Raw genomic sequence first — 15,851 nt, 5'->3', positions numbered from 1 at the left:
TCAAAGTAATAAAAACCCATCTGGCACAGATGTCATCAGTCATAGACCCCTTTTTACAATTTCAAACTATTGCTTCATGAAGGGCTAGAAGGAAAAAAAAATCTCCATTCTTGAGCAATGTAGCTTTTTTCAAGAGAATGCCCAAGATGAAGTTATACCTAATTTTGGTAGTCCCAAAGGTGCTGTTTGAAAAGGCATCTGAAGAAGCTTCTTGGATGAGAAGGGAAACGTCTTCAAGGAAAACCAAAGTCCAGTTGCTTTTTGAAAAAAGCACCTTTGAGATAACGATGACCTGGATGACTGAGAATCTCTATGGACCTAATAATATAAGACCTAAATTGTTTTTCTTCCATTTACACATCAGTCTCTCTGCTGCTTGAAAATAAGTTCCCGACTTTGGCCCAGAAGTTAGCAGGGCATACAACCAATGGCCTCTTTATTAAGTGGCAGATTTTACCCTTGCATTATATGTTTTGAGGATGCCTAAAGTAACTGAAGAAGGGATGCGGTGGCTCAGTGGGTTAGGGCGCTAAGCTTGTCGATCAGAAGGTCGGCAGTTTGGCGGGTCGAATCCCAAGTGCCGCGTAACAGAGTGAGCACCTGTTACTTGTCCCAGCTCCTGCCAACTGAGCAGTTCGAAAGCACATAAAAATGCAAGTAGAAAAATAGGGACCACTACGGTGGGAAGGTAACAGTGTTCCGTGCACCTTTGGCATCTATTCATGCTGGCCACATGACCGCGGAGACGTCCTCGTACAAGTGCTGGCTCTTCGGCTTTGAAACGGAGATGAGCACCGGCCCCTAGAGTCGGAAACGACTAGCAAGCATGTGCGGGGGAACCTTTACCTTTACCTTTTAAAGTAACTGAGAACCACTTTTGTCTAGTGGTTAAGATACTGTGTTCCTAGGCTTGTCTTAGGCATGAAAGCTGGCTAAATGTCTTTGGGCTAGTTGCTTCTTTCTCAGCCCGAATTATTTCAGAGAGTTGTTGTAGAGAAAAGAGGAGTCCTAGGTAGCCCATGCCAGACATGCAACAAATCTCTGCTAATGTCTATTAGTCATTTGATTTTCTGCTCAGCTGTTGCTTTTTATTTTCGATCATTTTAACTAGGGGTACCCAACAAAGTATGGTTAAAAAGTTCACAATGGTGTCTGTGAAGGTATGATTGAAACTCCAGTATTTTTTATGCTCAGACATTCATGAACCTGATTCTGATCCCAAATATCTCCTGTTAGTTTAAAGATGATGAGAAGGAATTGCAGGGAGGAAAGATTAATATGTCCTCCTGGAAAGATACATTTGCAGGATAGGCCATAACTCAAACTGTACTGCTTTTGAGAAAACCACAGACTAGCTAACCTACGGTAATATATGTGAAAATGTGTCCCATTCGAGGGTCCCAAATATTAATGGTAGCTTAACATCAATAGGGTTCTATTCGGATCAATTTTGCTGGCTGGGTTTGCACAAAACTGCCTACCCACAAATCAGCAGTCCATAAGCTAATGACCCTCTTTTACCGCTCTACTATTGAGAGCATCCTCTCGTATGGTATTGTGGTTTGGTATGCTGGTCTGACAGCCGCGGATAGGAAAGTATTACAGAGGGTGGTGAGCACAGGACAAGACATTGTGGGCTGTTCCCTGACACCACTGGATGACATCGCCAGGGCTCGCTGCCTTGGAAGAGTGAGGAAGATTCTCAGGGATGACTCACACCCTGGACGGTATCTCTTTACTCTCCTACCATCCGGTAGGAGATATAGGAATATAGCCAGCCGTACCAACAGGCTGAAAAATAGCTTTTATCCGTGGGCTGTTAGGCTTTTAAATGGGACATAATCTTATGCAGAATTGACTTGGGAGGCCGGTGTGTGGTGTTAGTTGGTTCACATAGTGTGGTGGGACAGAGGGTTTGTTGTCACTGTGTGTTGGGGGGAAGAGAGCAGGGGGGGGGGGCAGGCTCCGCTAATCTCAATGTACACATGTTGTACTTTGACAATAAAGGTTTATTATTATTATAACACCGAAAGAACTAAGCCTTTAAGCCTTTAGCTACCAAACAGGATGCGTGTTTTTTTTTTTAAAAAAAATAGCATTTATTATTGCAAGCCCACTAAAATCACGGCCGTTGCTATTCGCACCCTCCTGTCAAAAGCAACGCCGCAATTCCCCAGCTTTGAGGATGTCGCAGAGTCCTCGTCCGAACAGTACTGCCTTATTCTGCTCTTTTAACTCTTCGGTTTCTTCCGGGAAAAAAAAAAACTTCCAACGACTTGGAAGCCAAAGCGAGGCTGTGCAGAACAGCAAAGTTTTCCCCATCTCGCAACTGACCAGCCAAGATTACGAAGAACCAAAAAAAAAAAAAAAACGCGATGGGCAGCAGGGGCCCGAAACGAACTTTCCTTGGCCTTGGGCAGGTGGTAAGGCAACCTGGGCTCTTTTATGACTCGTGGACTTCAACTCCCAGAATTCCTGAGCCAGCTCACGCTCACGCTGGCTCAGGAATTCTGGGAGTTGAAGTCCCCGAGTCATAAAAGAGCCAAAGTTGCCTACCTCTGGCCTTGGGCAACCACTTCATCAATCCCTCATATAAAGGAAGGCTAAGGTGCTCGCTCGCCTAAGTCTACTTCCAGGGTGGAGGTCTCCAAATACCAGCGACCTACAACTCCCATAGTGACGGGGCGAGGGGGGGGGCGGGGAAGAGAGAGGAGGAAGAAGACGCCTACTAAGACATTTTTTTTCCTCCTCCTCCTCCTCCGCTCCCACCGGGAAAGCCTGGCGGAGAAGGGCTGAAGAAAGTGGGGCGCCTTTCCCTTTAAGAGGACGAGTTCCCACGGTTTGACGTCAGGGTGTTTCTGCACCGCAGCCGGCATCTGATAACCCGTCGGGGAAGGTGGTGGTGGTGGTTGGGGGGGGCGGGTTAGGGTGAGAGAGGCAGCCAGGGCGAGCGAGCAGAGGCAGGAGAGGGCAAGAAGCATCCCCGCCCGGCCGCCCCGCAGCTCCCACGGCCGTTCCTCCTGCCCCGCAGCAGCAGCCACGACCATGTCCGTGGCGGGCTTGAAGAAGCAGTTCCACAAAGCCACGCAGGTAAGGCGTCGGAACCGGGGCTTCTCGAAGAAGATTCCGGGCTCGTGGGGACGGGGAAGGACGCGTGTTGACTCTTCTCGGCCGATCAGCTTTCCCGGGCTGGAGCAAGAGCCGCGGGGTGGGGGTGGGGGTGGCTCTAGGGGGCGCTGCGCTTTGCCTTCCGGGCCCGATGGGGATGGGTAGGGGGGGGTGGAAGCGGGGGGGGGCTGCAATCGGCCTCTTTTTTTCCCCTCCCCCCCTCTTCCCTTCCCTTCCCTTCTCTTCCCACCTCCCGAGGGAGAAGAGAGCCGCCAGATGTCGCCTCGGGCTAGGAAGGCGAAAGGGGGGGGGGCTGAGGGAGAGAGAGAAAGGGACGCGCGATTTTGTGCAGCCTCTTTTGCGCGCTTCGGCTGGGCGCTCCGGGAAAGGTTGTGCGGTTCTCGCCCTTCCCTCGTCCCCAACCCATCCCCGGGGATTGCGGTAGAAGAGGAGAGAGAGAGAGAGGGGGGGGGAGGGAGAGGGAGGGAGAGGGAGAGAGAGGGAGGGGGAGGGAGAGAGAGGGAGAGAGAGAGAGGGAGAGAGAGAGAGGGGGGGAGAGGGAGGGAGAGAGAGAGAGAGAGAGGGAGAGGGAGGGAGAGAGAGAGAGGGAGGGAGAGAGAGGGGGGAGAGGGAGGGAGAGGGAGGGAGAGAGAGAGGGAGGGAGAGAGGGAGGGAGAGAGAGAGGGAGGGAGGGAGGGAGAGAGAGAGAGGGAGGGAGAGAGAGGGGAGAGAGGGAGGGAGGGAGAGAGGGAGGGAGAGAGAGAGGGAGAGGGAGAGAGAGAGGGAGGGAGAGAGGGGGGGGAGAGGGAGGGAGAGAGAGAGGGAGGGAGAGAGAGAGAGAGGGGGAGGGAGAGAGACAGGGGGAGGGAGAGAGAGAGGGGGGGGAGAGGGGGAGAGAGAGAGAGAGAGAGAGCACGCCTTGGCTAGAATTTGGGACGCCGAAGCTGCAGCGAAGAGCGGGCTCCCCGTTGGAGACGCTTTCTTTCCCCCCCCCCCACCCGCCCGCCCGCGGGGAGACGAAATGGCAGCGCGCGCGCGCCCTCTGGCCGGCCGTCTGACCCGCTTTGAGGGTCTTCCGAACGCGCTGAGCCCTGATCTCTCTCTCTCTCTCTCTCTCTCTCTCCCCCCCCCCCCGCCACCACCTGAGGGACAGTTTGGCTCCTGCAAAGCGCGGGAGATGCCTGTTCCTGCCGCCCCCTTCCCTCCCCCCGCCCCCCGCCTCCGCTCAGTTGCAGCCTTTGGCGGAGGGAAGATGAGCCGAGTCCGGCGAGCGAGCTGAGGTGACAACGCGCCGGGCTCCGGTTAGCGCTCCCGCTGCTTTCTCCTTGGCTCGCTGGGCCTCCGCTTATGTAAAGCTCTTTATTCTGCGGAGGAATCCTCCCTAGGCCTGGCTCTTGGCCTCCTCGGGTAGAGGAAGAGCTGAGTTAAAATTAGGTCCAGGGATAGATGATAGATAGATAGATAGATAGATAGATAGATAGATAGATAGATAGATAGATAGATAGATAGATAGATAGAGATATCTATCTATCTATCATCTATCTATCTATCTATCTCTTTGAATTCAAAGACCTTAAAATCGCCAAGGAGTGTTATTTGCGCTGGGAGCTTCAAGGCACGCAGGAGACGTTTTGATTTTTTATTTTACTTTTGCTTGGTGGATAATGGGCAATGAGCTCAGTTTTGATAACTAGAACAGTTGCTGCCCGAGAGAAAGATGAGCCTGTTAAATTAGTTAGTCTGTGAGAGTAGAGGACAATCTTTATTCTTTTCGGGGTTTTTTGGAGGAAAAGGTGCTTAAAAATTGACCTTGTCTCCATTGATCTGCGCCTGCCGCTGGTTGGTGGTGGGTTAAAAATAGATGAAATAATGCGCACAGACAAGCACACGTATGCCATTTTTGGAGAGAAAAATCTAGGGATTAGGTAGATATTTAGGTTACACAGATGTGAATTCTAATTCCACTGGATTGGCTCATTGATTGATTTGCAGAACTGCAGAGCTTGCTTTGTTTTTGATGTTTTTGATCTTTACTTAGATGTAAACCAAGGGTAGGAAAGCTAAGTAAATTCCATCATTGTGGGAACTTTGACCTAAATTCTATGCACCGTAAAGACCACAACTTTTTTGTGAACCATTAAAGAGAGCATAAAGCTGTTAAAAGTGTCTTCTAACAGATCATCTTAGAGGATGGTTAGTGCCTGTATGGCAGACATGTCAAACACAAGGCCCGGGGGCCAGATCCGGCCCGCGAAGTGGTTTCATGTGGCCCGCGAAGCCATCCTGGAAACAGTGAGGGAACGGCCCCCACTGCCTTGGCCCTGGCCCAGAGACCCTCCTTCTGCCAGAGACCCTCAGATCTGTCCCACTCCTGCCCAGGCCCCCATAGGCACCCTTGATGCGAACGATGTAGAGCTGGCCAGGCCCACCCAGTAGGCCATACGCACTCTAGCCACGCCCACCCAGTAGGCCACGCCCACCCTGGCCATACGCACTCGGCCCCCTGAGGGCAACCGCAATGCTGATGCAGCCCTCAATGAAATTGAGTTTGACACCCCTGCTGTACAGTATGGTTTGTAAAACTTCATGCCCGTGCACTCTTTGATCCAATAAGCAAGAGAAATAGACTTATGCTGACTTAGTGGAACTGTCGTACTCACACATTTTCTATTTCTAAAAGTATGTTCTTTGGAATTTTTTTATTGGTTTGAAGATCACACAAGACTCATTTCATACATCAAAGAGAGACCTCCACGGTGTGACTAGGTTATGGGATGAAACAGGAGGGCATTTGTGGTGTTAAAAGTTGAAGTTGTTGCCTTAAACCTCAGTTATGCCTTCTGATTTGTCTGATTTGTTCTGAAGGTAACAGAAGGGAATGAAAATCGTCCACATGCATGCATGATGCACTAATTGTAATATTTTGCTTTATCATTTCTATCTAATCCAGACATGTCAAACACAAGGCCCGGGGGCCGGATCCGGCCCGCGAAGTGGTTTCATGCGGCCCGCGAAGCCATCCTGGAAACAGTGAGGGAACGGCCCCCACTGCCTTGGCCCTGGCCCAGAGACAGTCCTTCTGCCAGAGACCCTCAGATCTGTCCCACTCCTGCCCAGGCCCCCATAGGCACCCTTCATGTGAACGATGTAGAGCTGGCCATGCCCACCCACTAGGCCATATGCACTCTAGCCATGCCCACCCAGTAGGCCACGCCCACCCAGGCCACACCCACCTGGCCCCTTGAGGGCAACCGCAATGCTGATGTGGCCCTCAATGAAATTGAGTTTGACACCCCTGATCTAATCAGTCTTCAGTGAAAGCTGTTAATTTGTTGAGAAGAGGGAAGCAATGTTTTGACACTTTGCTACTAGTTAGGAAAGCTATTGCAAATTTTGTATTTCAAAAGGTAAGAAAAATTCTCCCTTAGTTAAGTGAATGAATGTCATTAGCATTGATAGAAGTATTAGATCCTGAATCAAGCAGGAATGTTTGAGTGGTCATCCAGTGACTCTGGTGCAGTTAATTATCGATTCAAATCTGTATGGAGATAATTCAGGTAGTCCTCGATTTACAACAGTTCATTTAATAAACGAAGTTACAACGGCACTGGAAAAAGTGACGTTTGAGTGATTTTCACACGACCATTGAAGGAGTCCCAAGGTCACCTGATCAAAATTTGGACGCTTGGCAACTGACTCATATTTATGACAGTTGCAATGTCCTGGGATCACGTGATCGCTTTTTGCAACTGACAAGCAAAATAAACGGGGAAACCAGATTCGCTTAACTGTGTTACCAAATGAACAAGTGCATTGATTCCCTTAATAAATGTGGCCAGAAAGGTCATAAAATGGGGCAAAACTCACTTAACAAATATCTCATCTAGAAACAGAAATTTTGGGATCAATTATGGTCGCACGTTGAGGACCACCTGTAATTCCATCAGTAACAAAAATTCTGTGAGTTGATGTGCTTGGTTTATATGAAGAGAGGATATACCTCCTAACAAAGTTTACCACGTCTGATTCCATTTCATGTATGTGCCATTACATTCATGCTGTAAATACAGTGAATAAAAAGCAATCCTGAGTAGTCTATAGTCTTAGGGCCCTTAATAGGTAAGCATAAATACTTCTTCGGAAGAAAACTTAACAAGGTGTTTATCATTATTTTGAACAGTAGGAATATATTTTTAGAAAATTTGCAAAACTAAATGCAAAATCCTCAGAAATCTTAGCTAAAATATATATTTTTGAACCTATACGCCTTTTTCTTCTTCTGATTTACATCGAAATTGGTTCAGTTTCCTTGAAATGCTTCTAGCTAGAGTTGAGCAGATGGGTTTGGTGATTCCTTGTCCTTTGTTCACGTCCTCAGACGATTATGGCTCTGAAATAGCATAATCTGGCAAGTCTAAGGTCCATATACCGGTATGTTTCTTGTACCTTCCATCAGCTGCATAAGATAAAAACTACCCATTCTTCAAGAATTTTGGTATTAAAAAATACCTTGTGTTGATACGTTTGACAAATATTAATATTGCCATAAGTGCCACAATTTTTAAACGAATGGTGTAACGAGAGAGTTGGGGGCCCAATGAGAAACTCATAATGATTGGCAGATAAATAATTGGGTAGTACTTTTTGATTTCCTGCGTGAGCAGGAAGTTGGATTAGAAGACCTCCAAGGTCCCTTCCAACTCTTGTTATTCTGCTAATAGGAGTTACATAATCCCAGGGTTTAGTACTTGGTTACTAATTCCCCTTGTTTTCAATTTCAGCAGTATTTTAGCTTAGGTGCCCTCCAACTGAAGAGGTTCAGGACACCAGCAGAACATGAGTAGTTCAGGACACATATAGGACATGATCAGAAAATAGCTCCATTGCAGCAGTTTACTGCAGAGGTGGTGCTTTATAAGTCCTCTACGTTACGTAAGCAATGTTAGGTAGGATGAAAACTGAATGCTCTGTGATGGGAAGTAGCTTTTGATGTAACTTAAAAGTTATTTTCCTGCATACTTTGGAAAGAAGCTTCCAGAATTTTCAGAAGTCGGTACTTTCTATCTTTTTTAATATAGTTTTTATGGAAGATTTTTTAAAAAAGATAAGTAATACAAACTTAATATGAGGGGGGAAAAAAGAAATGAAACACAAAGCTAAAAGTGCAGGAAAGTGGGGAAAAGTAAAGACAAAACAGAAAAGAAAGAAAAAATATGCAAATAAGTAGTTTCCGCTCTATATCAGAGGATCTATCAGTTATAATTATGAACATAAATTTAGCTCTTACTCTGTGGTTACATCATTTTATAAAAATTCTCTTTAAGATTATAACATAGTCCTTTCAGCCACGTATTTTCCTATTGTTCCCTCTGTATATTTATAACCGAAAATTTTAGCCCATACGTTCTTTCACATTCTTCCATTTCATATTTCGATAAAAGTTTATAAATTTTAGCAATTCATCATTTGTACAAAATTATGTTTCAAAGTATTATAATGTTTAAAACCGTAATTTCTTTTATGTACTTTAAATTTTTCTAATACTTGTAAATAAGAATCAATGACCACTATGTTCCTCTGCCACCAGCTCTTCCTTTGAGTTTATTTTACATTTTACATCCCCTTGAAAAACTTTTCAATATTTCAATAAGTCATTTGTGTTTGCCTATTATTTCTTGCCTACAAAATGCTTCTTGTGCTTTGTGCCTTGGAAACAGAAAGGTGATTTCAGACACAACTTGCACTTACACCTATTTCGCATTCTCAATATGGCACATCTAATATAATGATTTTTTAAAACCTGCAGCAACCTTCACTTTTATCATAGCACAAATATCCATCCCACCCAAATCTAAGATCATGTCTTTCTTACTCCAAATGCCTTCTATTGTCATTTTTCTCCCATCTAACAGATCATACAATTAACATACAATTCATATTTGCTATAGTGATACCAAGCTGTTATCTTCTCAATCTTAAATCTTATCTTGTTCATCAGTTCTGTTCCACCTTCTATTTTTACATTTTTTGTTAACATTCTTGTCTTCTATTTATTCATGTTAAAACCTGCTAATGGATCAAATCCATTTAATTTGCTTGCTAATGTTTCAGTTCCCTTTAAAGGATCTGACCAAGTCATCTGCCACAGCCCTTCACTTATAAGTTTCTTTTTTTCAATCTTTATGCCTGCAATCATTTCATCTTTTATCTCTATTCAGTATTTCAAGGAACAAAATAAGAGAGGAGACAATGGGCATTCTTGGTGTGTGTTTTTTGTATCTCACAGAATATTGTTAGATCTCCATTTAAAAGTATTTGTTCTTTTTGTGAAGTGTAAATCGATCTTACCCATTTTCTAAGTTTCCTCCAAAATTCGTATCTTCCAAAACCTTGAACAGAAAAGCTCAGTTCACATTGTCAAAAGACTTATCTGCATCTAAGGAGATCAATGCAGCTTTTTTTCTCCTTATTTTTTATTTTATTTTAATCCCATTTATATCCCGCCCTTCTCCGAAGACTCAGGGCGGCTTACAATCTAAGCACAAATTAAATGTGCTTAGCAGTAGCCTTCATTCTATGTATATGCCTGCTTATTAGGGCTTTCGCCCCCCCCCCAAGCGGCATTATTACAAAGTCAGCTTAATTGCCCCCAACAATCTGGGTCCTCATTTTACCTACCTCGGAAGGATGGAAGGCTGAGTCAACCTTGAGCCTGGTGGGACTCGAACCTGCACTAATTGCAGGCAGCTGGTGTTACTTAAAGAGGCATTAGCCCACTGCTCCACCAAGGCTTATGTTGCTTCAAATACTCAAAAAAATATTCAGTATGTTTCTAACATTGTCCTTTAAACTGTCTTTTAGGTAAAAACGCTCATTGATGTTCATGAATACATTTTTGCAAAAATTATTTTCAGTCTCGGTTTTTTTGTTGTTGTTCCTGTTGAAATAATTATTTAGCCAAAGTTTTAGAAATTAAATATCTGCGGAGAGGGGCTAGCTTTCCATTAGCCAACAATACATTCTTATTAGTACTTATGTTAGAAGGAATTATAATGGGATTTATCCAGTGGTGTGATTCAGCCAGTTTGCACCACTTCGGCAGAACCGGTAGCTAATTTTTTGTTGCCCAGGCCCAGAATGGACTTCTGGAAGCAGCATCTACACAGAGAATTGGTTGTTCACATATTTGAATCCCACCACTGGATTTATCTAAGAATGTTCGACAGAAGTATTATATGTATTCTTACCCCACCCTCATCATGTTCATATTTGTGGGAGAAAATGAACATGTACTTCATCTGCTTTTTCCGAGCAGTATAATGCCAAAAGGTGTTTTAACCCTCTTTATATGTGCCACTGAATATGCGAAGCAAAATTAACTTAATTTCAAATAGATATAACAGGAACACTTACATGAGTCCATGCTTTGGGTGAATTCAAATCATGTGCTCTGTGAAATGTGAACTGACTTTGTCCATGTCCTCAGAACAAAAATAGATTACTAGCTAATGTTATCTGAGGGAATCAATACACGTGCAATAGTTCATTTAGTGATCATTCAAAGATACAATGGCACATAACCACTTTTTCTTTATCCCTGTCACATGATCAAGATTCAGACACCTGGCAACTTACTCCTATTTTATGACGGTTGCAGTGTCTCGGGGTCATGTCACCACTTTTTGCGACCTTCTGACAAGTAAAATCAATGGAGAAGCCACATTCACTTAACAACCGTGTTACTAACTTAACAACCGCAGTCATTTAACTTAACAACTGTGACCAGAGTGGTTGTAAAATGAGGCGAAACTCACTTAACAAATATGGGCTCAATTGTGGTCATAAGTTGAGGACTGTCTGTATTATGTTGGCTAATGGGAAACTATCCTTTTTGGGGTTATATTGCTATAAGAAATAGATGAAATTTCACTAGATAGAATTTCTGAGATAACACTTGATAAATATTTCATAGTAAGTAAAAAGGTATCATGCAGGTTTATATGTGCCACTTTTGTTCCTGGTTTCTTAAATGGCATATTTTCATTCCCATAGTTGAAAAGCTTTCCAAGTCTATGTGGACAAAGCTGACAGGTGTTACTGATCTCCCTGTTTTCCTCCTCCTCTTGCTTTGCTTTTTCTGCTGATAAAGGAACAAGTCACAGGTTAAGATTAATCCCTTAAATTTTGAGAGAGGCTTAAAATATCCTTACTGGGAATAAGGGTAATTCAGTTCCTAATCAGTTAAGATTTAAGGTTTGTAAATCAATTTAGCAAGCGCTGAAGTTACAGTCCAGAGGAAAAGGTTTTGAGATTTACACAGCTGTGAAGTGTTGAAGTTAATGAAGCTGCTTTTGTCACATGGTGTAGATGGTTGAAGAAAATTATGGGACAAAATGTGAAATTTCTGCAAAGGTCCTGAAGATAAAGTGCACAGACTAAAAGTGTTGTCCTTAAACATTGTGACATGTGATAAAGGCTACTGAGGGTGACTTTGCATCAAACCTAACTAATATGGACAGTAGTGAAGAACGATAAAATTGCAGTCTTCATAACAATGGACTGTCACTGCATTCTATTGTAAAGAATAAAATTCAAGATTATTATTTTTGCTGACAGGTTTTAAAGGACTTGAGCTAATCTTTTATCTGTTTTGGCATACTTTTCCACTCAAGGCTATGGCATGCAAGTTCCACTTCATACCACGAAAGCAAAAAAAGTTATATACTGGCTTGTTTCCTGGTGGCTTAATTCTGCAAGAACTTAGCTCTGTTCTGTGAATCTTATTCCAGGTTTGAGCACTGAGTCAGATTTACTGTAACTAGTTTTTAAATGATAGATGGGTTCATTTCCACAATTCCAGACTAGACCGCTGAACCTGATCAAGAGCTCCCTGCTACTATGTAAGAATATGAAGTTCCATACGAAAATATGTTTTCCCTTAAATCTTGTTGAATTCAGGCATCTTGTTGGTGAACAGCTTCTATCTATCACAAGTTCTCTGATAGTTCCCTGTTTCATTTCCAAGTAAACTCATATTGTTGGAGAGCCTGGAAATAGGAGGAAAAAGACAGAGCCTTGCAAACCTCCCTTTATCCAGATGAGCATATGCAGGAGCATCAATTCCTGTTAATGTTTTTTGTAACTTTTGGCAAATTAGTGAATTGGACATAAACAACAATACTGATCTTTCATTAAATACAGGGGGCTTCAAATCGGCTAAAAGTAAACATTTCTTCACTTAAGGCATAGTTTATCTCTGACGTTCGTTGCCATGAAATTAGGTTTGATAGCTATCCATTTAAATAGTTTGAGAAGGATTAATTCATCTCCTAATTAATTAACACAGATTAATTTATTAATGGTTGGATGGCTGTTAAGTATCACTCAAAGCAAATGACAAATCTTGGAATTGTAGGAATTGGTGGAGGAGAAGAGTATATTTGTGAATTCCTTAAATGCTTTTGATTACTCCTCTGAAATATGCTAATTGGGTTGATCCAGCTGACACCTCCTTATTTAGCATAGTTGCTAAAACAAATAAAAAGCATGTCTTTTTAAAAAAAATATCTATATTAGAAAAACTGAGCCCATCACTGTATAAATGACAGGGAAACTGCATAATCTTGTAGAAAGATGTTGAAAATTCCTTATTCAACTTTGGAATCTGTATGTGTGTCTGTGCACATTGCCATTACAATATACCGGTAATCTGTTGGATTTGGGAGTTCAAACTAGTAACAATTGCTCTATCTTCCATATCAGCTTTTTATAGGGTCTGTTTCATGCTATAGTTTTTCTACTTTTGTCATTATACTGTATTGTGTGAAAATTGCCTAGAGGAAACATATTTTAATTTTTCACAGGATTACAGTTTGTAATCAAAAATACAAAGCTTCTTAACCTTTCAGTCTCTGCCAGTCCTGCGTTTAAACTTTAAGTATGACACAAATGCTTCTCCATCTGACATGCTAGCAAATGCCTGAAACCCTAGCCAGTTTACTATGAAATTGAACAGGTTTTTGAGCATTTTGCTAAGTGCATGATTCTTCAGAAGATGAAAAGGGGAAATCTGGATATGCCAGAGCTTGTAAAGGTTTTTCTTCTAAGGACTACTGTACATATGTCTTGGTACAAGTTGCATTTTACATTTCCTTTGTAACGAAACTAATCCAAGCATCCAGACTAATAATCTCCTTGTTTATCCCTTTCAAACGTGGGAGTTACTGAAATATTTAACATGGGTGCATTATGGATTCACATTAAAGAACTGACACTTATGTTTTCATGCAGAGATAAGTTCTTACACTGTTATTTGCAGTACAAAAGTTAGATAGTGGTTGGATTAAAACATTAATGAATTAGAATTATGGGACCCATACTGATTAACTTGAGTGTGCATTAACTGATGAGTCATTCTGTATTGTCAATCTGTTCTTGAATTTCTAAGCTTCGTATTTGAACTTTACTGTTGTGTATGCTACAGTGGTGGGTTACTTAAAAGAGTATTGTTAAACTAATGAAAGCTTGGTACGTTTCTATCTTTGATAGAAAGCTGATTCCTATGACAAATAGGCTATGGGATTAGTTACTATCATTTGATGCCAGTTTATTCAGATTGCTAAAGAAATTTCAAATATTCCTTTAACTTATCTGTTAAGTATATTGCTATTCAGAGGGATATCTTGTTATGCAATTTGACTTTTATGGTAAATGCAGTATATCTTAGGGATACTATTAGGTTCACACTGCATGCTATCTAGATTAAAGTTGGGTTGAATAATTTGTGATGTGCACAAGTATCTAAAAACGTATAAACCCCTTTGGTGTATCCAGAAAGTTTTACATATTTTTGTGACTGTTGTCAGGGGTTTATGTAAGTCCTGCTAAATAGTCCTTCTGCTATTTTATAAATAGAAAATCTATGTGGTCGCTAGGAGTCGAAAACGATTTGATGGCATGTAGTCAGTCACTGCTAAATAAAGGGAATTTATGAGAACGATTGCAAAGTGTAATGCTTATTATAATTAAAAGAAGCCAACATTGATTGGTTTTTATTTTACATATCAACGGTATGAAAAAAAATAATTATACCCAACCCAAGCTCAGTCCATTCATTTAATTCCATTTTCTTGAGGTCTTCATGAAACTGGGCTGATTTGGGCCAGCCTACCTTACATTTCAGAGCATTTGTTCCTCTCCCTGAAGGTGTTTTTTTTTCAAAAGGCAACTGGACTTTGTTTTTTGCTTGAAGACATTTTGCTTCTCATCCAAGAAGCTTCTTCAGTTCAGACTAAATCAGACATGTCAAACACAAAGCCCGGGGGCTGGATCCGGCCCGCGAAGTGGTTTCATGTGGCCCGTGAAGCCATCCTGGAAACAGTGAGGGAACGGGTCCCACTGCCTTGGCCCTGGCCTAGAGACCCTCCTTCTGCCAGAGACCCTCAGATCTGTCCCACTCCTGCCCAGGCCCCCATAGGCACCCTTGATGCGAATGATGTAGAGCTGGCCATGCCCACCCAGTAGGCCATATGCACTCTAGCCACGCCCACCCAGTAGGCCACACCCACCCTGGCCATACCCACCCGGCCCCTTGTGGGCAACCGCAATGTTGATGCGGCCCTCAATGAAATTGAGTTTGACACCCCTGGACTAAATGGAGAAGCGAAAGGTCTTCAAGCAAAAGACAGAGTCCAGTTGCCTTTTGAAAAAGCACCTTTGGGACAACCATGACATTGGATGAATGAGAATCTCCATAGATGTTCCTCTCACTGAGGTTTTCAACCACACAGACTCTTGAGACACTACGTGCCCTGCTAAAAACAAAGCCAAACCTGAATGAAGACATTGACACCCTTCAGTCCGGAGCAGATTACAAATCAAGTTCTAAAGCTCTCGGGTTCCTCCAGTCTACTGTCAGAGACATAGGCTTTGGATGGCAAAAACTGTGGAGAACAGAGCCCGGTATAAAGTAGCTTAGAACTTCACTCAAGGGCATCCCTGCCTTTTGAGTAATGCTTGAATCTACAGGGTTTTAACCGCTTCTTGCAGCCGGGGGTGGGGCAGTTTAGATGCCTCAGCAGCTTGCTTTTTTCAGAGCAGAAGTCACATATGGAAATTGCTGTTCCATAATTTCCCATGAAACTATGAATTGTGTTTGACAGACGTGCAGTTATTCTTTTTCCATATTTGGGATTTACATTACCATGTTGCCTTTAGAGTTGGCAGCCATTATCTGTACAACACTTTCCCTTGCATTTAGGTAAAGGTAAAGGTTCCCTCACACGTGTGCTAGTCGTTTCCAACTTGTGCTCATCTCCATTTCAAAACCGAAGAGCCAGCGCTTGTCCGAGAACGTCTCCATGGTCATGTGGCCAACATGACTAGACGCCAAAGGCACATGGAACGCTGTTACCTTCCCACCGTAGTGGTCCCTATTTTTCTACTTGCATTTTTACGTGCTTTTGAACTGCTAGGTTGGCAGAAGCTGGGACGAGTAACAGGTGCTCACTGTTACGTGGCACTCGGGATTCGACCCGCCAAACTGCCGACCTTCTGATCAGCAAGCTCAGTGTCCTAACCCACTGAGCCACCACGTCCCTTCCCTTGCATTTATTTCGTCCTAAATATGGCTCTGAGAATTTGTTTTTCCTCTCTTGATAAGCTGTTTGCTCTCTCCTCTGCTGTTTTGGGGCAACTTCCCCCAACACCAGCCTCCCCACCATGTGTCTGGAGACATACTCTGA

General features: G+C 43.1%; 1 protein-coding gene across 1 annotated transcript in view; it reads left to right on the top strand.

Moving 5' to 3' along the window:
* Positions 1-3,045: 3,045 nt before the first annotated feature.
* Positions 3,046-15,851, top strand: part of SH3GL2 (SH3 domain containing GRB2 like 2, endophilin A1) — a gene marked incomplete at both ends in the record, with an annotated part of 111,850 nt that continues 99,044 nt past the window's right edge. Inside the window, one exon of the mRNA XM_083354615.1 lies at positions 3,046-3,090. Coding sequence (XP_083210741.1) covers positions 3,046-3,090 — 45 coding nt within the window. The remainder of the gene's footprint in view (positions 3,091-15,851) is intronic.

Source organism: Vipera ursinii, assembly GCF_947247035.1.
Source record: "Vipera ursinii genome assembly, chromosome: 2".
Classification (NCBI taxonomy): domain Eukaryota; kingdom Metazoa; phylum Chordata; class Lepidosauria; order Squamata; family Viperidae; genus Vipera; species Vipera ursinii.
Note: the sequence above shows the minus strand (reverse complement) of the source record. Positions and strands in the feature narration are given on the sequence as shown.